The sequence below is a fragment of the Crocuta crocuta genome, unplaced genomic scaffold, assembly GCF_008692635.1.
Source record: "Crocuta crocuta isolate KB4526 unplaced genomic scaffold, BGI_CrCroc_1.0 scaffold48, whole genome shotgun sequence".
In the NCBI taxonomy this organism is placed as follows: Eukaryota; Metazoa; Chordata; class Mammalia; order Carnivora; family Hyaenidae; genus Crocuta; species Crocuta crocuta.
This window is the reverse complement of record NW_027533089.1, coordinates 8,717,872-8,741,327: the sequence shown is the minus strand read 5'-3', so window position 1 is coordinate 8,741,327 and position 23,456 is coordinate 8,717,872. Positions and strand designations below refer to the sequence as shown.

At 44.6% G+C, this 23,456-nt stretch overlaps 1 protein-coding gene across 1 annotated transcript in view; it reads right to left on the bottom strand.

Moving 5' to 3' along the window:
* Positions 1 to 23,456, bottom strand: part of ABCA4 (ATP binding cassette subfamily A member 4) — a 141,501-nt gene that overhangs the window by 20,766 nt on the left and 97,279 nt on the right. Inside the window, exons 33-44 of the mRNA XM_077746118.1 lie at positions 22,287 to 22,392; positions 22,091 to 22,165; positions 21,690 to 21,859; positions 19,874 to 20,051; positions 15,670 to 15,785; positions 14,515 to 14,662; positions 11,491 to 11,614; positions 10,990 to 11,119; positions 8,483 to 8,603; positions 7,941 to 8,003; positions 6,706 to 6,812; positions 3,481 to 3,622 (exon numbers count right to left, since the gene is read on the bottom strand). Of these exons, the coding sequence (XP_077602244.1) occupies positions 3,481 to 3,622; positions 6,706 to 6,812; positions 7,941 to 8,003; positions 8,483 to 8,603; positions 10,990 to 11,119; positions 11,491 to 11,614; positions 14,515 to 14,662; positions 15,670 to 15,785; positions 19,874 to 20,051; positions 21,690 to 21,859; positions 22,091 to 22,165; positions 22,287 to 22,392 (1,480 nt within the window). The remainder of the gene's footprint in view (positions 1 to 3,480; positions 3,623 to 6,705; positions 6,813 to 7,940; positions 8,004 to 8,482; positions 8,604 to 10,989; positions 11,120 to 11,490; positions 11,615 to 14,514; positions 14,663 to 15,669; positions 15,786 to 19,873; positions 20,052 to 21,689; positions 21,860 to 22,090; positions 22,166 to 22,286; positions 22,393 to 23,456) is intronic.

Below are 23,456 nucleotides of genomic sequence, written 5' to 3'. Positions count from 1 at the left end.
CTAGGCACTGGAGAATAATGGTGAACACAGCCATTGCTGTTGGACTCACAGATAGGGTGGGGGATGACACAGAATCAAAATAAACAGAATAACAACAGGTTGTAATAGTGCTTTGAGGAAAATCAACAGGAAAAAATGATCAAGAATACAGTGTGAATATGAGTGTGTGTGTGTGTGTGTGTGTGTGTGTGTGTATGTATGTGCATGCACATGCACAGGAAGAAAACTAGAGAAGATTTTGGAGACAAGGCCACCATACTTCTGCCTTCTGTACTTACACCTCTGCCTAGAATGTTCTTCCCCTAGATATCCAACTGACTCCCTCTGTCACTTCTTTTAGGTATTCACTAAGAGGTCACTTCCTCTGTAATGCTTGCTGGGCCACCCTACCTAAAAGTGAAATTCCTCCTCTCAACAATTCTTCCTATTTTTCCTTTACCAGATATTCACTCTCAAATCTACTGTGTATTTTACTTGCTTATCTATTTATTATCTGTCCCTCCTACTAGAATGTAAGTTTCACTTTTAACTTCATATTTGGAATAGTTTCTAACTTATAGAAATGTTTAAAACTAAGAATAGTACAAAAACACTCATAAACACTTTACTCTTTTCCTCTCTCCCTTATACACACATAGACACACATACACACACACACACACGATTTTTTCAGAGCCATTTAAGGTAGTTACATATCATGGCCCTTACTCCTAAATACTTCAGTGTTTACTTCCCACAGTTATCAATGTCAGTGATTTTTATCTGATCTACCCTTCATAGTCTGGTTCTTTCACCTGGCCCAATAATGTCCTTCATGGCATTATTTTCTCTCCAGTTTAGGATATGGTCTAGTGTCCATTACTCAGTCACTGTGTCTACTTAGCTGTTGTGGTCAGACTTTGATACTTTTGAAGAGTACAGCTGCTGTATTTTTTTAAAAGTAGAATGCTCCTTTAGAGTTTGTCTGATATTTTCTCATAAGATTCAGGTTACACATTCCTAATCAGAATATTATGTAGATGAAGCTGTGTCCTTCCCAGAGTATCACCTTTAGGGGCAGAAATGTCCAGGTGCCCCTCACTGGGGATGTGAATTTTGGTCACCCAAACAAGGTGCTGTCTAATTTTTCCATTGTAAAATTATTATGCTTCCCTGTCACAACCAATAAACCATCTGTGGAGATACTATTAAGCTATACAAATATCTTCCTTCTCATAAAAATTTCCCCTAGACTTAGCAGCCATTGATGATTCTTGTGCAATCCAATCTTTATTACGATCACTGAAAAATGATTTTTCCAACTCTAGAATTTCTTCCATCCTAACCAGTTGACTCTCAGCATTTGAGTGTAGGCAAAAACCAGCCATTTTCTCTTGTTTATTTATCTACTTAGCAGTATGGAGTTATGAATTTCCAGGTTTCCCCCAATGTTTTAATATTTGTCATGATATTTAATTATATTGATGCTCAAATTGTATCATATTTTGCTACTGGGAGCCCTTCTGAGATGGTTCCTATGTGACTATGACATGTTTCTTTTTTAAAAAATTTTTTTAAATATTTTATTTATTTCTGAGAGAGAGAGAGAGACAGCATGAGCAGGAGAGGGTCAGAGACAGAAGGAGATACAGAATCGGAAGCAGGCTCCAGGCTCTGAGCTAACCATCAGCACAGAGCCCAACGTGGGGCTCGAACTCACCAACTGTGTGATCATGACCTAAGCCAAAGTCGGACGCTTAACCGACTGAGCCACCCAGGCGCCACTCTTTTTTTTTTTTTTTTTTTTTTTTAAGGACTTTATTTTATTGTATAATAAGATATTCCAAGCTCATTTTATACCTATACACTCCCAGCCCTGGAATTTGTCATTTGTCTGAGGAGTATGGCTCCTGTTATTGGGGAATTAGACACCAAAATCTGGGCTTTGAGTGTGTTCACTGCTACTAGAGTATTTCTGCTTCTTGGCCCTTTCACAGGACAGATATACACATACACAAACATGAACATGTATATGTATACACATATATTTGCATATGTGCAATACACACAAGCCCATATGCATGCACAAACACATGCATATAAATACTTTAGGAGTTCACAGAGCTATTTCTAATTCCAATCCAATCCCACAGGGTTCTTTCCTGCTTTTCCCCTTTCCATATTTGTAGATCTTTTCTTCCACAGTGAGAACTTCAAACAACATTAACACATTTATACATTTACTTAATCCTATAACACATCTAAAATTGTTTCAGAACTGCTTTGCCCATGACACTACAAAAAAACCCAAATCAACTAAAAAGAATTCGGAGTTTGTTTGTCTGTATTTCTTTCCCTCTGCTCTGCCTGTCCAAGACTGAGGAAATATAGTCAGATACTGTGCCCTCAGTTATTTGTAGTAGTTTCTTTCCTCCCCTTCTGTATAGTTATAATACTTAATTGAAATAAAACTGGATTAATTTGCTTCAGCTTGCTTTCAGAGTCAGAATTTTCTTTTTGTTTTTATTTTTATCTCTTTTCTATTTTTACTAATTTAGTTTTATTTTATGAATATGTAGAACACTAACATGCTTCCAAAAGTCAAAACCACACAAAAAGATATCCCCAGAGAAGTGTTATTCCCTCCCATTTCCGTTTTACCCCATTTCCCTATTTTTAGTTACCAAATTCACTGTTTTTAGGCTTATTGTTCCTGTATTTGTATTTGTAAAGGTAAGCAGACATAGGTTTGTTTTCTTGTTTTTCCTACTTTCTTACCATAAAAGGTAGCATCCTATTGCCCATTGTAATAGTGTCTTAATAATGTTGTATGGTGACAGACAGTAGCTACACTTGTGGTTGGGTACATAGCATAATATATGGAGTTGTCAAATCACTGGTATACACCTGAAACTAATGTAATATTATATGTCAACTATACTTCATTAGAAAATAGTGGGAGAAAAAGGTAGAATTCTACATGTGCTCTTTTGCCCTTAGCTTTTTTCACTTAAAAATATCTCTTGGAAAGAACTCCATATCAGTTCACAGAGATTGTGTGTGTGTGTGTGTGTGTGTGTGTGTGTGTGTGTGTGTATAACAGCTGCATAAGATGTATTCAGCCAATCTCCTATGCCTGAATACTGAGGTAGTTTCTAATGCTCTAATGTTTTGTGACACCTAGTGCAAGAATAACCTTGTGCATATGCAATTTGCACTGTGAGAGGTGTATCTTTGGGGTAAATTCCCAGAAGTGGGATTGCTGAACCAAAGGATAAATGAATATATTGTTTTGTTAGATATGAAGGCAGGGATTTTCTTGTTTTGTTTACTGCTATACCCCATCTTCTATAACAGTATTTGGCGCATAGCAGACACACAGTAAGCATTTGTTGAATGGATAGCATGCTCCAACTTTCCCATCTCTAAATAAATGTACTCTCATGAAACAGGTTTAGGGTTTACCAAACTCCAGAGTGGCCACAAGAAACCATTTTTTACCCTTTCGATTTCATCTGCTGGTACTCCTCGAAGCCGGGCATAAAGATAAAGATGTTCTCGCCCTGTGAGCAGGTCATCAACTGCATCAAATTGAGGACAGTAGCCCATACTTTGGTGGACATCGGATATATTGGTTAAAATACTGCAAGAAGAAAAAGCAATTAGCAAGTTTCCTTCATAGAGGAGGTGACCAGAGAACTGGGGCTAGAGAGCTTCTGCGAGTGGTATAAGCAAGCTACCTCTTCTCCTGCATTGCTTCAGAAATGTGCACAACATTTGCAAATCAAAGCAAGTGCCCTTTGGTGAGAAATTGATGAACTTATGGAATTCTGAGCTTTGAATCCAGTAGATCTTTTCAAGTTTCTCTGTCTAGGATAAACTGAGTATCTGTTACCCAAAGTCAGCTTTACTTTTGGAGTGGGCCACCTTACATGTGGGTTTAAAAACAAAGGGAAAATCAAAGTTTAGAAAATGATCAGTGGTTTTTGATCCCTTTCAGACATTTGGGAAATAGCTAGAGAAGACACATGCTTCTGAAAGGAAATAAACTTGATCCATTTCTGTCTATTGGCAGAGATACAGTAAACAAAAGAGGAACCAGTCAGATCACTACCCAGAGCAAGAGACTGGCAGGGAGCAGAGAGGAAGTGAATTGAGTTCTATCAACTCCCTTTGACTGATATATTCTCCCTCACTAGAAAATACATTGTCTTGATGAAAACAAATGACATATCACATAAAGGGCTAGAATCCAAAATCTATAAGGAACTCACCAAACTCCACACCCGAAAAACAAACAATCCAGTGAAGAAATGGGCAGAAGATATGAACAGACACTTGTCCAAAGAGGACATCCAGATGGTCAACAGACACATGAAATGATGCTCAGCATCCCTCCTCATCAGGGAAATACAAATCAAAACCACACTGAGATACCACCTCATGCCGGTCAGAGTGGCTAAAATGAGCAAATCAGAGGACTCTAGATGCTGGCAAGGATGTGGAGAAACAGGCACCCTCCTACACTGTTGGTGGGAATGTAAACTGGTGTAGCCCCTCTGGAAAACAGTGTGGAGGTTCTTCAAAAAATTAACAATAGAACTCCCCTATGACCCAGCAATAGCACTGCTAGGAATTTACCCAAGGGATACAGGAGTGCTGATGCATAGGGGCACATGTACCCCAATACTCACAGCAGCACTCTCAACAATAGCCAAAACATGGAAAGAACCTAAGTGTCCATCAACTGATGAATGGATCAAGAAGATGTGGTTCATCTATACAGTGGAAAACTACATGGCAATGAGAAAGAATGAAATCTGGCCATGTGTAGCAACATGGATGAAACCTGAGGGCGTTATGCTGAGTGAAATAAGTCAGGCAGAGAAGGACAGATCCCATATGTTTGTACGTATAGGAGGATTAGGAGGAACTTAATAGAGGATCATGGGGAAGAAGAAGAGGGGAAAATAGTGGGGGAGAGGGAGGGAGGCAAACCATGAGAGACCCTTGAATGCTGAGAACAAACTGAGGACTGATGGGGGTGGGGAGGAGGTGTGATGGGCATGGAGGAGGGCACTTGTGGAGATGAGCACTGGGTGTTATATGGAAACCAACTTGACAATAAACTATTATAAAAAAAAAAAAAACAAACTTTCCACAGACTGGTCCAATCTCTCCCTGCTTCCCTTGTAGCTTAGGCTCTATGAACAAAAGACAGAAGCAATAGTATGGGAAAGGCACCATGCAGTCCCCCACTTACTTCAGGTATGGCTGGGCCAATTAAAACTACCAGTGAAGCAAGGACAGTACTTTGCCAAATTCATGGGAGCTGCCCTCCCAGAGAAACCCAATCCTGCATCTTAAATCCACAGTTGTGTTCCAGTTTCCATTTCATCTAGCTTCCATCTTGTAGGTATCAGGCTGGGTCTTACTTGGACTGTCATCTGATGTCTTATGGTAAATCCTATTACATCCTCCCTGCTGTCCCTTAGCCCCTCATGATTCCTTTTGTTACAACTGTCAAGTTATTTTCTTGGTTGCAGGTTAAGCTGCATCTGTAGATGAGACACACTCAGCCATGGCCTGGCTTCACCATGCTTGTTTGTTTGCTCTAGACCCAACCAGGAAGGCTGGTGAACCAAATTCATCCTGTGAGAGCCACGTTCATTGGGCATTCAGCCATGTTGCTGAGGATGGCTTCCAGGAGAGAGAAGGAGGCCTCAATCAGGCAGTTGCTGAGTGGGAAAGTCAGCACTGCCTAACTCCACTTATAAACCAGGGCAGAGGGTTCCTTCCAGCACATCTAATGCCTATGAGCTCTGCTGTTCAAGGAGCAGCCTGGACAGTGGCAAACAGCATAGGTTCATGTCCTTGATCCTGTGCCACAGAGGACCAGGGTGTTTACTCATGCCTTACTACAGAGAGCAGCAGGCACCCTCCAGAATCCAAGGACACATGCCAGTTTTCCCTTTATAAAGCTTCCTTGGCCTGGCAAAGCCAAGCATCAGCACAGAAATAGCCAATTCTGACTAAGGCTCCTGAAAGCTCTTGAACCAGCCCCCATCTAGGAACTCGATCCAGAGAAAGGATGCTTCACCACAGGGATTCTTAACCAGGGACCCAGGGATCGTAAATGTGATTCAGGGCTCAGTAAATTCTCTTAAACTCTTTGCAAAAAATGTATGGAAGGAGCTAATAGGGGATAACACACATGTAACACACGCATGTGCACACACATACACACATAAGATACATTCTTTGTGTGTATATATATATACATAACATGGTTTTTAAAAAAAATTTATTTTCTTAAAGTAATCTCCATACCCAACGTGGGGCTCAAAACCACAACCCCGAGATCAAGAGTCACATGCTCCACCAACTAAACCAGCCAGGCACCCCAATAATGATATATTTTTATAGGAAGATGGTGCAAGTTTCATCAGATACTCAGAGGAATCCATGACCCCAAAAAGAGTAAGAACCACTGACTTAGTACCTCTCAGAAGTTTCCAAGAATCCATGCTAAGAGGAGCATGTCTTAATCAGAATTAATTTCAATTTCCCTGAGAGTCTATGTCTTATACTTGTGGACCCTGCTCTCTTGGAGGTCTTCTCCTCTGCACAGCTCTTCCATGCTCTCAGAGTCACCCTCAGTACAAGGTCCGATCTCTCTCTCCCTATGCCGGGATGGGAACATGGCCCAGCACCTGTGACACTCACCTCTTGCCCGCTATAGTGGCATCACCTGAGGTCACTGTGGTGTCCCCCGTAAGCATCTTGAATGTGGTTGTTTTGCCAGCTCCATTCACTCCCAGAAGGCCAAAGCACTGAGGGAAGACACACAGAACTGGCCTCATCCTCGAGCCTAAGGAGCCCAAGGAGTGTGAAATGTCAGGCCCTAGGGCAGATGTGGGGGCAGGTGGGAGACATTCTAGACCTGAGCTGCCATTACGGAGGCCACTGGCCATGTGTGGTGTGGGCTAGCAGGATTTGCCACCTCAACATATGCCACTTTGGCATAAGGATAATTTTAAGCCAAAAGCAATTAAGCAGCAGCAGATACAAGAAAAGCTCTCTGCCCTCCCTGTTTGCCTAAAAGCAGGACATAAATTTATAAGGTGTCCCTTCTTCCCCTCTCTACCAGGAAGAACAAACGTTAATTGCCAGAAACAACTTTGAAGTCTTAGCCTGGAGACAGCACCAGAGGAATCTACATAGCAAACTTTGCTAACTAGACTTTATCTGCTATTAATTTCCTCCATATTTGCCTTCCTATAATTTGCCACCCTTACTGACTCCAGGTCTTTACCCTTTGTCTTGTCACTTCTCTGAAAATGTATCACTCCTTTGCCAAGATGCTATGCAAGCCTAAGTTCTAACCACCCCATGGGTCATTCACCTCTGACTGGTCCCTTGTATATGTGCCACGTACGTGCTAATAAACGCCTGTCTGTTTTTCTCTCTTTTTGTAAATTTATTCATTTTTAAGAGAGAGATAGAGTACGAGTGGGGTGGAGTATGAGTGGGGTGTTTTTCTCTTCTTAATCTTTCATCAGTCCAATTTACAGAGCTCTACCCAGAGAACCTGGATTAGAGGAAAGAGGATTTCCTCCCTTACAAAGACTACTGAGCACCTGAAATGCATCTAGTACAAATTGACATGTGCAGTATGTGTAAAACACATCCTGGATTTTGAAAACTTAAAACAAAACAAAAAAAGAACGTAACACATTGGATCAATGTTTTATATACATTACATGTTGATGTATCAATATTTCAAATACACTGGGTAAAATAAATGATCAAGATTAATTTCATCTGTCTTCTTTTTTACTTTTTTTTCAAGTGGGTGCTAAAAAATTTCAAATGACCTCTGTGGCTGCATTTTATTTCTTTGGGATAGCTCTGCTTTAGAAGGGAGAAGACTCCTGCACAGGAGTCTGCAGGGTACCCACCTCTCCAGGGCGGACTCCGACACACAGCCTGTCCACTGCTGGGCTGGAGGAGCCTGAATAAATCTGCAACATGCAGAGAAACTGGACTGAGAATTGAGAGAGGGTTAGAGCACAGAGGGGAAGAGAGAGCAAGGAGTAAAGGATGGTTTAGGTGAGAACTACCAACTTGAGGAGGTTCTATATCGGCATGGGTGTTCGGAGAGGTGTTGTGAGCCCTGGGAAACCTCGAAGCCGACCTGCTGTGCAAAGAGGAAATGGAGAAGGCTTAGTGAGGCTCGGTTGTAGGGGCTCTCAGTGAGGCCCATGCCAGTGTCCAAGATGAATACTAGGGAGAATGCTCTCGAATTAGGTGTTTTTGGAAGACCAGTTAAAACACAGTGATGACAACCTCGTGTAGGATTAGGAAAATGATTTGTTTGCACAGGCATATTGCCTATGCTACCAAAGGCAAATAACAATGCTGTAATCATGATGTTGTGCCATTTCTGGATCCAACTGGCACCTCCAAACTAATTCACCTCCACCTCCACCAATTCCCTTACCTTAGTCAGTTCATTTAGCCTTAAGATATCAGTTTTGTTTCCTCCACTAATAATTCTTTGTCTTTCTTCAGCCACATCATCATCTTCATCTATAATAGGCTCTTTAGCAGGCTCGGCAATCCTACAGGAAGGAAAGGGGATAGGACGGAGCTGGTGACAGCATCCCTGGCACCCTCCTTTTCCTTTTACCTTCTTCCTATTCCCTCGCTTCAGCTCCAACCTGGCCTTACATCCCCTAATGCTTGATTCTCAAAAGGACTCCAAACAGAACAGGCATTAGACATTAGGTAAAGAGGGCAAGTCCTTGAGTCTAGAGTCAGCCCTGGTTCCCAGTCCTGGTCTCCCATGTGTGACCTTGGGCACATCACTAAACCTCTCTAAACATCACCTCCTTCAACCATATGGTAGGGAGGGGATAACAGTGTCTACCTCAGAGACTGTGGAGAAGATGAACTTGGCACAGCATCTGGCGCAGTCAGACTCAAAACCCGGTAGCTGTTATCATTATTAAAACACTTCATCTATGGTAGCCACTCAGTAAATGTCATCCGGCTCCCACTTATCTCTAGAACTAACACCTCCACCAACCCTTGCTTCCCAAGTCCATGCTGGTCTTTCCCAACTCTCAGCCTCTGCAGGCATTTCCAGGGCCTCAATGCTCTCTTCCTCCTGCCCTGCCAAACACAATCTTCCCCATCCTTAAAAACACAGGCTCTTGTCTTAAATCCTCCCTGACCACCGTGGCCTATAAACTTTCCTTCCTCCCTTACTGGTCACAGCTAATTCATCTCTAAATCTTGTCTTGCTTACTATTTATCCAGTCAACCTATTTTTCTCCATCTCCCAATGCCCCCAACTCCTATCCAGGCCCACCACTGACTCCTGCCTTGCCTGGGTGCCCAAATGGCTTTCTATCTGGTCTCTGCTTCTAGATCTGGCAGATCATTCGCCTGCTTGATCAAAACACTCCAACAGCTCCTGGCTGCCTTCAGGCTTAAACTTTAAGTCCTCACCAAGGTGAGACAGCACTTTAAGACTTGGCTCCACCTACCTTCCCAGGCTCTTCTCTCAGCCCCTTCTCCCACCCCCTTCACAGCCATCCCGAACTCTCCATATGTTAGCATATCCTCCACCAAAAGCACCCTTTCTTCTGTCCTTCCCTTCTTCTATTTGCCTGGTTGCCTCTTAGCATAGGCATGGGCGTGGGCTTCCTAAAGTCCGAGACCGTGGAATGCTTCTCTGGTGTTGTTTCAGGTCTAATGTGGAAGGCTTGCTCAATTGTTTGACACAGAGTTTGAAGTTAATGAGTCTGTTCTGGCAAACAAGTCTGCCTCCTCCCTCCAACCCCAAGGTGTCTTCAAGATGTGGCCAGAGCTGCAGAAGGGGGCCTGTGAGGGCTGAGGGTCCATGGACGTCTGTTCCTTACATTGTCCCTCATGACCAGCACCACTTCCTGGTCATGTTATTTTATTCCAAGTGTGTTGACACCCATTATCTCATTCAGTCCCCAGGACCCTATGAATAGGGAGGTAGATTCATTTCTAGTAACTGATTCCTGGTGGATCAAAACCTAAAACAAGCCCTCTGAATCTTTATTTACATGTGGCCAGACTCAGCCTGAAAGGATGACAGGATAAGAAACAAAACACTGTGATTTGCAGTTCAGGACCCTGTGCTGAGCCCTAGTAAAGGTCTGTCAGCCTGGATTACAGAGGAGCTGCCTTCTGGAAATCTGAGTGTCCACATCAGAATGAGGCCAGGCCTGGGTCAAGAGGCCAGGGAAGCCCCACCTCCACCCCTGCCCAGAGGGGCATGATCGCTTCCCCTCGCCCTTTACACTGCTCCTGGATGTAGTCACTTTGGATTTCACCCCCATATTACTACCTGTCTCTACTCTCAAATCTCTAATTAGCAAGGGGGCCTACTTGGTCTATTTTCTTATGAATGCATAAATCTATTTCCCAGTACTTTGGATCTCCCTTAACCATTATCATCTGCAATGCTATCACCCAACTTGAAATGAGAATCTGTTAATTAACTGAGAGGGATTAAATCTTAGTGACTGAAATTACAAACTGTAATTTAGGGGCACCTGGTGGCTCAGTAGGTAGAGTGTCTGACTTCGGCTCAGGTCATGATCTCGCAGTTCAGGAGTTCGCGTCCCATATTGGGCTTGCTGCTATCAGCATGGAGCCCCTCTTGGATCCTCTGTCCCTCTCTCTCTCTCCGCCCCTCCCCTGCTCACGCTCTCTCTCAAAAATAAATAAACCTTTAAAAAAACCCTATTTTAAGTACTTTCGAGTTTAGATTCTTCACAAATTCCAATGTGCCTATTTTCATGTGTCTCTCCTTGTGTTATTCAGAACAAGCCAGGCTTTAAGAGTGTAAAAAACCATAATGGAGTGGGCCTGGTGAGGAAAGAGACAACCATATGGATATGAAGCCAAGTCCCTGGACAGAAGCAAGGAGCTGCCCTTGATACCCATAGGGCAGCAGCCTGAACGTACCATCGGATGAGAAAGAAGTGGTGCTGGATGAGGAGAGTCAGGAGGAAGTACAACACCCCTTCTACTGCCATGGCAACCAGCTTCTTCCCAATCAGGTCCCACTGGAACGGATTTGAAGAGTGCTCCTCACCTGGGGACAGGAATTAGGTCCACTCAGCTGACCTCGCTGCCCCTAATGGCCTAGACACAACATTCGGCCCAGGTAGACCAGGCTTTGGGCAAAGCAGCAAGCGAGAGCTGAAGCCAGGTCTCATCTCGGCCTCTCGAGTCAGAGTAGGGAAGAGTAGGAAGCTAGTCTTGACCCCTTCTGTGGCTCCTCAGCCACAGAAACAGAAGTACCTGATCTCTCCCAGAGACTAGGACACCCCCAGGCCATCCAGGTGTTCCCCTCCCGCCACAGCCCCAGCCCAGGCTGCAGGTCTGCCATAGGAACTCCCGTGGCAGCCGTCCCACATGCAGAGGGTCTGGGGCCACATTCCATAGGTCTGCAGCGCCACCCACCAAACCGGGCATAGACATCCGTCACGGCCTGGCTCAGTGCCAGATCAATGAGGCCCCGGCCCAGGCAGAAGTGGGGGAAGATAATGAGCAGCATCCTCAGCATGGCGTTGAATCTGAGTAGCGTCTGAAACATAGAAAAGCAGGACAGTCAGCACTGGGGACCAGGCTCACCTGTCCCTCCTGAGCATAAGGTGGGAGCAGGGGAAGGCCTGCAGGGAGAGTGGGCCCAGCATCCAGCCTGGCCACAGGAGGGATCTGTCACACAGACATGGAGGTTTTAGAATACTCTCAGCAGGCGCTGCTAGCAGGCAACCTGGCTGGGGAGCTGTCGTTGCAGACTCACTTTGAAAGTACACGTGAGCCCTCCAAGGCATTTGTTTCCAGGAGATGCAGCAGCTGCTGGGACCTCGGCCCAGGCCCTCTCTCCTTTGGTACAGCTGTGAGCTGTCACTGGGTTCTGAGGCTCTTTCATCTGCTCTTAGCCTAGCTTATGCCAAAGGTAAGAGGGGCCCGGCACGTCTTCCAGCTCTGCTTCTCACAGGACAGTGAGGTGTCTATGGCTGCTGCCAGTGGAAAAGAGGGCCAGGGACTCTCTGGTGTCTGTGTCGAGTTGGGGGTCCTGTTTTCAGATGGTCAGACTGTGCTTGCTACTTTAGCCTAGCAGTGTTGGGAAGAGCCGCCCCTGAGATGGCAGAGGGGACACTGAGGGGGCGAGGCTGACCAGGCCTATCTGTCAGCACAACTTATCTGGCCCATCCCTACTGCACAACTGGCTTCCTCCTGGTCTCCACACCTTTGCTCACATGACCTCCTCTCTCTATCTGCTCCCCATGTCCCCCATTCCCCCCTCCCAGTATGATGCTTTTGTGCCCCCAGGCCTCTTCACCTGCAGCTTTTGTTAATCATTGCTGTTAGGAAAGAATGCTCTCTCCCCTTCTGTTCTCGGCAGATTCCTGCTCTTCTTTAGAAAGCTAGCTTGAACAACCTCTTCTTTAATAAGCCTTTCCAGATTCCTGTATAAAGTACCTACTTCTCTCTTCTAGTACTTATAACATTGCCAGCCGGGGCTAATTATTTTTTACTTGCCTATACTGTCCCCACTAGTCAGTGGTTCCCGGAGAACAACTGGGTCCTAATTATTTTGGTGTACGTTTTAAATACCTCACTCAGCGATTAGCTCAAAACAGGTACTTCGTTATTTGTTACATGGGCTAATAAAATTCTACTTATTCCAGGCCAGGCTCAACTGCGTTTCCTCTACCCGGATTCTCCTGATCCCTGGAGCCCAGTTCTTTTGGCCCACTCTGATCTACAGTGTTTTATCGTTTCGTTCCTTTGCTGTTCTATCACACACTGTCCTATGGGATGTCGTGTACGATGGTTCATACTGGTTCCTAGCACGGTGCACAGGTCATTTCTTGACTGGGACAGGAGTCCCTGCAGGGCAGGACAGTGGGTCACGCTGGTTTTCATCAGCACATCAGCACACGGTGTTCACCCAGTCACTGCCTCTGGACTCAGTAGAGACAGCAGCCACTGGGACCTGAGAGCCGCCTGAGGGACACGGGGCAATTTCTGCAGCATCTGTTTATCTGCTAACTTACATGAAAGCAACCAGCCTTTACGCAGGGGAAAGGAGTATGATCCGTAAATGTTATTAGCTAAATGAGTGTAACCTTCAGGGGGGAAAGTATTTTGAGTTTACTCTTTAATTATTCTGAAGTAACACAATTCCTTAAGACTTAGTGGTCTGCGAGCGTGTGACAAACAGTTCTGGAGAGGAGGATTTTCAGCCTGCCAGGAAGCTCTGCCTCGGCAGGGTCTGTGCTCTTTCTCATCCATCTCTCTTCTGGGGTTTGACTGTGACATGGTACATTTTTTACCAGTCACGGGAAATTTGAGGGTTTGTTTCTTGCTTAGTGGTTGCAGAAAGTCTGACAGGGTCTGGGAAAGCATTACTCAGGAGACCAGGGGGCGGGGGTTAGTGCGGATTTGCCACAGGTCCTCCTGGCAGGGCCCAGGGGTGGGAGTGGAGACAGGGGCCACAGGACAGCAGTGTGGATGTGCTGGCCGGTGCTTACACTCTGAACTGCGAAGACCTATTGGGGGAGGGACAGGCTAGAGAGGCCACTGGGGACACAGGCATGTGGCGAGCCTGCCAGTGCCGTGAGTGCCCCAGGCCAGCCACAGCCAGGGCTCAGACACAGCAGGCTGGGAGTGAGAGTGCAAGCAGAACCCGCCCTGGAGCCACTGTCATTGTTTTCGGGATTAGTCTGGCCAGCTCTTTATGGGCAAGGAGTCTGGGGGAATGTAGGACAGGTCAACTGCACTTTACACCTCATAAAAATGAATCATCAGCACCATAAATTCCTAACCCTATCCTCAGGATTAAGTTTCACGTAGAATAGTAAATGTTACTCTGTTACAGTCTGTATAAGAAAGTGGGAGAAAGAAAACATATGCATTTGCTTATTTGTTGCCAGAACACCAAGAAACTGAAATAAAAGTTTGCCTCCAGAGGCAAACTAAGGGACTGGGAAACCGGGGTAGGAAGGAGACTTTCTGTGTGCCATTTTGTTCTTTTTAAATTCTGAAATCACATGAATGTATTACCTATGCGTGTGTGTGTGTGTGTGCGCGCGCGCGCGTAAAAAACCAGACATCAAAAGTCACTAAGGAAACCCTGTAAGAATAAGAAAATCTAAAAGCGTAGGATCACAAAAGATCATTTACAGCTTGCAGAATGAGCTCAGAAAACCACGTTACTCAGAGCGTACAAATAAACTTAAAGAGTTAAATGAGTTTAAAGAAAACAAAGAAGGAAGGAAGGGAAGGAAGGAGGGAGGCAGGCATGGAGGCAGGCATGGAGGGAGGAAGAGAGAGAGAGGGAGGAGAGGAGGAAGCAACATTCATGTATGCACTAAGATTGTCCAGCCACAGTACTTGCCCGTGGTCCTACCTGACCATCAAATACTCTCTGGTATTTTAGTAATCAAACAAGAAAGCCAGGAAAGTTCTGCTTACCTGGTTATTCTCAAACAATTCTAAGATGAAGGTGATGGCACTGCTGTTGATGCCGATGAAAAGATTAGCACAAGACAAGGCCACATAGGCTGTGCTGGGGACATCGAACAGGAAGGATGCTGGGTACATCATGGGAATCACTGCCCATCTGTGTGAAATGACATAACTCAGTGGGAAAAAGTTTCAATCTCTATTCCATTTGCTGTACCACCACTAAATATAATGCATTCCCCTCACATGAGGTGACATGTTTGAACTGGTGAGAGTCCCAGGAGGACCAGAAAGCGACTCCATCCTTTGGTATTCGTTCCTTATCCTAGGGGAAATAATAACGCCTTCTCTGACCACCTATGGGGGTTTGGTGAGGAGCAACTGAGCTGGAGGCTGTGAATGTACCTGTAAATTACAAAGCCTTTTACAAAGCAGAGGGGGCAGTCTCTAACCTGCAATGCTTCCCATTCTAGTCTGGATCACCAAACCTGACCTGAGATCCCAACTGGCTCATCTTTACAGTTCACTTGAGTTGGTATGTCACAGTCATGCTGGTTCCTGAATTCTCTATTTCTAAGAGAAAGGAATAGAGGCCATTACTCTGGCAAGACTTTACTGGCCCATGTAGGAAGGACCAGGTATCACTATCTCCATTTTATAGATGAGGAAACTGAGGCCCAGGTGGGGTAATTACTTGTCCATGGTTACAGGACAGTGTTATACAGTAAGAGGTAGGCCTGGATATAAAGTTGCATGCTTTGCTCTACGATTCTGTGAGATTTAATCTTTGTGTCATCCTTTGGCCCTGACTCAGGAGCAGCCTTTCAGCCGCAGTCTTCTGTGTGCAAACAACTCTTGGCTAGTACAGCTGGAGACACAGAGATGGACAGTCTGGCCACAGATGAATCAGAATCAGAGCCGGGTGAAGGATGGGAGAGTGACAGGTCCCCAGACTCTGGTCAGGCCACAGTGTGAGTGGAAGAAGATTCATTCGAGTCCCAGGAATACCTCCATGTGTAGAGCAGAAACAGAAGTCAGACAGATTCCTTGTTGGTGGCCACACACCCTACATGGCCGCCAGAAACCCTGGTTTTCTGTCAGAAGGGCACGCCCCTCGCCCAGCTTCCCTTTGGGCAGCATTAGCTAATGGCTCAAACAACTCACCCGTACATCATGAGCAGTGCAACAAGGGCAGGAAGGTTTTCCGGAGAAGTGTATGCTTTCTTCTGAAACCCAATGAAGATGCCCACCACCAAGGCAGCACTCACAGTATAATTCAGCTTGAAGAGAGGAGAACAAGGCACTTACTCTCTCAAGACCTCTCTTTTCCGTTCTGTAAAACAAGGGCTGGGCCAGGGTTTTCCAGGACTTATTATGGTCTGGGATTCTGATTCTGTCTAAACAGTTCTTAGTTAGCAAACATACCTGAAGTTGTTCCTAGTCCTCCTATTCCTCCCCACTTCTACCTCCCAGTGCAGAGAACCTTCAGCCTGTATCTTCTATAAGACTGATTTATAAAACTCCACCTAATCTTTCATTTTCTCTTTCTAATTGGTCACAAAGTCCTGTTGATTCTACTTTCTAAGCATGTCTCCTGAATTCAGAAAAACTTAAAATATTTAGGTCTTGGCCTTATGAATTTCAAATAGATGATACCCTTTTACTGCTTCATCCCTTTTCTTCCCTTCCTACACAATTCAGTCCTCAAGCCATTAGGATGGACAGGGAGAGGTGTGCAGCCACAGTGGGGTTTCAGGAGGTGTCACCGTGGTCCAACGCAGGATGAGAACCTGAGAAGAGTGAGGACGGCATCCCACACGGGGCCGGCTGGTGTGGGGTATTAGAGCACGTCCTAATAGGGGTCGATCTGGTTGGGGCCATCAGAGCCAGAGCAGAGTGAGGAGGACCTCCACATAGGGGGCAGCTGGGGCAGGGAGAGTGGGATGTCCACATGAGGGAGAAGATGGTGGCAGAGATGGGAGACTTGTTCCACACAAGTACATTGTGCAGGTAGGTAAATGAGTCAAGGGTAAGAGAAGCCAATTCCTCACTTTTGAAGAAGAGTCACAAATATGGAAGCCTATTTGGTGTTGGGATTGGAAATGGAGGTTTTAGTGAGCTCATAGTGTTTGCTGTGTAGATGTAAATATGTGCATATCTATGTATATACATACATCTCTCTCCACTGAGAAGGCCTGAAGCCACTGTTCCTCAGTGGCAGAGAAAATATCTAGCACTGAGATCTTGGTTTCTGAGAAACATTTCCCACAGGAAGGAACCACCGCTCCTCAAGGAGATGGCTGATTCCAGGATAGGCCAGAGGATGCACAGGATGAGTCTGGAGCATCTCACTATGCCAGAGAGCATAGAGGTGCTCAACCAAGATGAAGACACAAGTCGAGAGGAAACAAAAATTGGCTTGAAGGGGCTCCCACTGGCTAAACATGATAATTTCAGCATCAAAATAAATAAGAATGGTATCAGATTATAATTTATTAACACAGGAACCATGACTCCCTACAGGCATATATAAATAAATGGAAAGTCTGATAACAAATAGGATATTTACATAGCTTCAAAGAACCTCTCCCCCAATTCTTATCAATTATAAAGGGGAAAAGGAACTTTACAGTGGAGGAGCACAAAAAACACCTTGTGACCAAAGTGACCATCATCAGTAACAGGACAAATGGAAATCAGAAACTACCTGATCAGGTGCAGTGAGAAGAGAGTACACATTCATGATACCACTGCCATACCTGAATCTAATCATGAGAAAACTCTGGGCAAACTCAACATTCTGCAAAATAACTGGCCTATGATCTTTAAAAGGTCAAGGTTGTGCGTGTCAAGACAAGACTGAGGAACCATTCCAAGTTGAAGGAGAGTGAAGAGAGAGGACAACAAAATACAATGACTCAGAGCTACATCCTTTTCTAGAAAAGACATTATTGGGACAATTAATGAAATCTGAGTAGGGTCTGAGGACAAGATGGAGGTGACACATCAGTGCTAGTGTCCTGATGTTGACAGTTATGTTGAGACTGCATTGGGTGTGTCCTCATTTAGAGGAGGTAGACACTGGAGGTGCTGGTGTGTGTGTGTGTGTGTGTGTGTGTGCGTGCGTGTGTAAAGCATCTGACTGGGAAGTTACCCTCAAATGGCTCAGAAAAAAAGTGTTGAACTATTTTTTTATAACAATTTTGTGATTGTTTCAAAATTTAAAGAAAAACAGATGACATATAAAAAATAAGAACTTAGGGGCACCTGGGTGGCTAAATCCATTAAGTGTCAGACTTTGGCTCAGGTCATGATCTCACAGTTTGTGGATTCCAGCCCCATCTGTCAGCTGACAGCTCAGAGCCTAGAGATTGCTTCAGATTTTGTCTCCCTCTCTCTCTGCCCCTCCCATACTTGCACTTTCATGTGTGCTCTGTCTCTCTCAAAATTAAACATTAAAAAAAAATAAGAACTTAAAACATCCTATCTGTGCTGAGTGAATGATATAAACAATAAGTGTTTATTTATTCATTCAACAATGACCCTCAGGCATATGTTATCTTTTTGCCACTGGCTAATCAGGGTGCTAAGCTCCAACATTATAGATCCTAGAGTTCAGATTCCAGGCCAGCCTTAAAATTCTATAGCCTCAGAAGCCTGACAACATCATAGTCACTGTCTTCTAACTCTTCATTGGCCTGCCAAGTATCTACTTTGCTAGGATCACCTCCCATCGAGACCCCCTCTCTATCCTTCTAGCCACATATTTCTCCTCTAATTCAGAGATCTCTATAGCTAAGCAAACATACAGGTCAGGCCAAATTCTATAATCCTTGCCTCCAAAAAAAGTAGAATGCAAAGACCAGCACTTGAATAGCTTTTCAATGCAGGTGAGCCTAGCTCCTTTCACGTTTAAAGCACAGGGCCACTGTGGGTGGCTACAAGTGATGTTCTCATCCAAAGCGAGGCTTGCAGGTTCTGATTCCTCCACATGCATTCAGTGTTTTCTCAGGTAGACAGGACAAAGAGGAAAGAATTTAGTTTCTACTGATGATTTCTGGCTTTGTAATGTTAAGTGATGGATGCCTTTAGTAAGCTGAGTAAAAGAAATCATGTCTTTATAAACCCTAGTATTTGTCATAATTATTAAAAACCACAGTGAAAAAAGTTGTTTGTGTTGGCCTCCATCATGATATATCTTACTGTAACATGAAGTGGAGACTCACGGTAGTCTTAGAATATTGGGATAAAACAAAGGATCTTATTACCCACAGTGCCCAGAAAACACTGGAGCTGGTTTCATAATGATCCCTGCTACATTATAACTAAGCCTTTGCTACAATTTATTTTGACCCTGTGACCTGTCAAAAATTAACCCACCCTGACTCCTTCCTGCTCCCAACAACCTTGGTTGTGAGAGAGGTGAGAGTCTGCTGTTGACCTGATAAATAATTTTTTCTTTGTGTTCCCTAAAGTGGTGACTAATTGGATTTAGTGGAGATCTGGTTACTTGGGAAAGCAAAGTAAGGCCACTGGGTAGGGTTGCTAGATTTAGCCAATAGAAATATAGACTGCTCATTTAAATTTGAATTTCATTTTTAAAAAATATATATTTTTTTTAGCATTTATTCAGTTTTGAGAGACAGAGAATGAATGGGGAGGGGCAGAGAGAGAGGGGGACACAGAATCTGAAACAGGCTCTGAGCCGCCAGCACAGAGCCCGATGTGGAGCTCGAATCCACAAACCACGAGATCATGATCCGAGCTGAAGTTGGATGCTTAACCGAATGAGCCACCCAGGCACCCCCTAAATTTGAATTTCAGAAAAACAACTAATAATTTTTTTTAATATAAGTATGTCCCATGCAATATTTGGGGGGGTGGGATTTACTTTTACTAAAATCATTAATTATTTTATCTGAAATTTAAATTTAACTGATGTCCTATATTTATTTGGTGACTCTACCACAGGGGATGTTCCATCCTTCCCCTTTTAGGGGCAGGTCAGGATGTAAGCAGAGAATGTTAGGATGGAAGACCTCTTGTTATTACCTCTTCAGCTCCAGATTATGTCCAGGAAGGTCAGCTGCATGCCTGAAGTGCAGTGATTATTCAGTGGGTCAGAAGGCCCCTTGGTGCAGAGCCCTCACTCAGCAGTTGTTAAGCTGAGCCCTAAATTATTCCCCAGCTTGGGGATCCTGATCCTGTACCTTTCCAGGAGACAGCAAACACACAAGGCCGGCGGCACAGCACCTCCAGCAGCAACAGTACGAGAGCCCCACCCTGCCATGTCTCCTCAGTCAGAGCAGACAAACACCCACTGCCTTGGGCCGTGGATGCAAGGGAGGTGCCATGATCTGACACTTACAATGTCCCAGAGGAAGTTGGTCAGCCAGTAGGTGACGGGGCTCACTCCACTGACAAACTGGAGATGTTTGGCTTTGTTTACCCTTTCCTGGATCAAATAAAGGACAAAGCTGGCTGGGACGAAGGACATGGCGAAAATCACACAGATGGCAACCACAGCATCTACCGAAGTGGTCAGCCTGCAGCAGGACAAGAGACACAGGGAGACAGAGGTGAAGGAGGAGCAAATGCAGGAGAAGAACAAAGTTAGGCTCTGGGAAGTCCTCACCCAACTCCAGGCAGCGGCCTCCAGAATCCATTCCAGTGGCTAGCTTGTCATTCACTCAACTGTGCTAGTCAAACTGGGTCAAGGTTAAGTGGGTATCTGTGGCCTTCATGTTTCATGGTTCTACTGAATACTAATATTAATGTGAATATCAAATATTTTCCATGTTAATGTAATAACCTAAACAACTTTTATTGTGTTTTCTAATTATTTGTTGATGATATATAGAAACAGATTCTTATATTAATCTCATATACTATAATGTTCTTATTAGTTCTCATAATTTGTCTATAGATAACTCTTGAATTTTCTATGTAGAGCAATATGGTCTATGAAATCTTGTTAAATCATGTTTTCAAGAAACATATCACAACATGGGGAAATGTTCATAATGTAGATTTAAGTGAAAAGAGTACAAGCCACTTACATAGAAGCTTGGCTCTATTCACCCTTCCCTGGATGGAAGAGAAAGCATATGGCTAAGGGGGCAGGTGTGGGCTGAAGTACAACTGAGCTTCACATGCAAACCATGACCCTGGTGTGGGGCAGTGCCCTCACAGAGAAAGGAGCACTTTTTGTGCTGCCCTGATAAAACTACAAAGAGCATGATCCATACATGTAGTAAAAATAGAATACATAACTGGAAGGAAACACACAAAAATGTTTAGAGGCAACAACTGTAGAGTTAACAGCAAATAAGTTTTTTTAAAACTCTATTCTATAAACTTTATTTAATGAACAATTACTATTTTATAAACTACTTTTATAACCACAAACGACTCCCCCTATTTCTTATTTCAGATTCAAGAGGCTTAGCGGGAGACACAGAAACTTGGGCTGAGTGAGAAGTGGCATAGGAAAGACTATTCCTCCTCAGCTTAAGAGCCTCAGAGGGTATCCAGAGGAAGGCCAGAAGGGACCAGGGAGTAAATTTTAGCTGATGACATTTGGCATGTTCAGGGCACTGAATATACTGGGATAGGAAAATGTGGACCCTCACAGCCTACCAGGATAATTCTGCACTAATAAAGGCATACCCACCAAATATAGGCCTTGAGTAGGACACATATACTACAAAATTGCACAGGATTATTGTATTTTACTGCTTGAAATGGTTCAGTAAGAACCTAAGCTTGAGGAAGGCAAGGATCTGTTGATATCTCGAAAGTCTGGCCATCTGAGGGAAAATTACCGGAATCTAAGATGATTACTCCTGGGGAGATGAAAGACCGACTCAACTTTCCCAGTTCCTGGCAGTCACTTTGCATACTGGAAAGGAGAATATCTGTGTAAGGTCCAGGAGCAACTTGTTATCAAGACCCAAAAGGGAAGAGAACCATATATATGCTTACTTTCCAAATAAACATGAAGAGAAAGAATGGCAAAACAGTTTGGTACACAAGGCACTTGAAAGTCTCGTGTTCAAATGTGCCTGATTTAACAACCTGGCCATCCAGATCAGCAGCTCATGTCAGTAAAAATCCTCTTGGGGTATCCAAAGAGGGGAGAGGGTAACAAGCAAGCTGTGAGGTTGGGGGCCACGGTGGCTTACACTGTGATCTCTGAGAGCTGCTCCTTAGTCAGGTTCAAGGGCTGGCTTATGACAGTGATGCCGTACTCCTCAGGGTTCTTGTCCTTGTGCAGGCTGGTCCGTAAGATGGCATTGTGGGCCACGTTGAGAAAGCTCACCAGGGCATGCCAACCTTTGTTGTTAAACCATACCTACGGAGCAGAGGTAATAGGCTTTGTTAGGCGGTGCTACAGCTGTTTAGAGAAAAAATGAGCTCCAGGAAAAAGAATGTGAGGAGAAGGAAGTATTTGGCAGCTGGAAGACATTCCATGCTAGATTTCAACAGGAGGAGGGATGGAATTTAATTAAGCTGGGAAAATAAAACTAAAATAACTAGCTCATGTGAATTTTTAGCTCTAGGGCAGATTGTGCAGGGCCAATACCTTAACGTTGTCTTCAGTTTCTAGATGTTTAAGGAAAGCAGGCATTTCTTTAGAGGCCTCTCTGGTGATGGGACCCTAGAAAATCATAATGAACAAGCACAAGGGTTTCTTCCCTGCTTAACCCTCATGGTCATTTCTGTTTCATGATAACCAGCATGTCAAAAGCTCTATCCAAATCTTCAGTCTGCTTACATACCCCGGTCACATTCATTATCTGGCCAAGGTGGCTTAAAAATCCAACAAGCGCTTCCGCAGTGATGGGAAGAACTGGGAGCTTTCCTCCGATGGAAATTCCTCCATACCTGACAAGGGAACAAGAAGTCCTCAAGTCAGTGCCATGAATCGTGCTCGTGCTGCTTCACACTTGTCAGTTACTCTCTCAGGTCGTGCAGGGAAATGGGTACTTTGGAGGGGATAGTCTGGACCAGGGAACAACATAGCTCCACTTTACAAACCTACTATTAATACTTCCTTGTTGCCTCCAGGATAAGTCCTAATCTTTACTGAACTTGGTCTCTGCCTACTTCTCCAACTTCGTCTCTCCACATGCCTTCCCTCGAGTGGCATATGCTGGCCACATTACTGACAGAGTCCCAATGGGCCAGGCTGCCTTAGTGTCTCTGCGTATGTGGGGCTCTAGCTTCCCAGGAGTCCCTTTCCCTTTTATGAGCAACTGGACAACTCCAACTCATCTGTCATATGTCATCTTCTCTTTGAAGTCTTCCCGGACTCTCCCTATACCCCAACCAATGATTCCTTTATGGGTCCACCTCTATACTTAGCAGGCACTTCTGGCGGCAGTGGGCTCACCATCTGGTCAGGACCAGTCCTGCTGTGCCTGTGTCTCTGTGCTTCTCAACCCCAGCCTGCCTCTGGCAGCCCCTCACCATTCTCTCTGCCTTAACTCTGCCTTTAGCACCTTAATTGGGATCCTAGCATTGGATCACTCCTGCTCTAACCCATCTTCCACAGGGCTTGGAAATCTCAAGTGATCATCTTCAAACACTGATCTGGGCCTGTTGCTCTCTGGTTTAAAGCCCTTCAGTGGCAGGATAAAACCCAAACTCCCGGACACAATAATATTAATGTGCTGCTTAGGCAAGGCAGAGGAGGGGAAATTTATTTCTCAGGAATTTAAATTGCAACCCCCCCCCCCAATATTTCTGCTTCAACTGAGGCCCCACATTTCCCTCTAGGACGATTTCCCTTTTGTGGTCCAGAATCCACCCAGGAAATCAAGTCAGCATCAGCTCTGCATTCATTGCAGAGGCCCTATTCCTGAGGGACCCTAGGAGGACAGCTCACTCTTAGAATATTCCTGGATGGTCCTCCAAACCTCTGAAACCATCTGAACCTCCAGAATGTC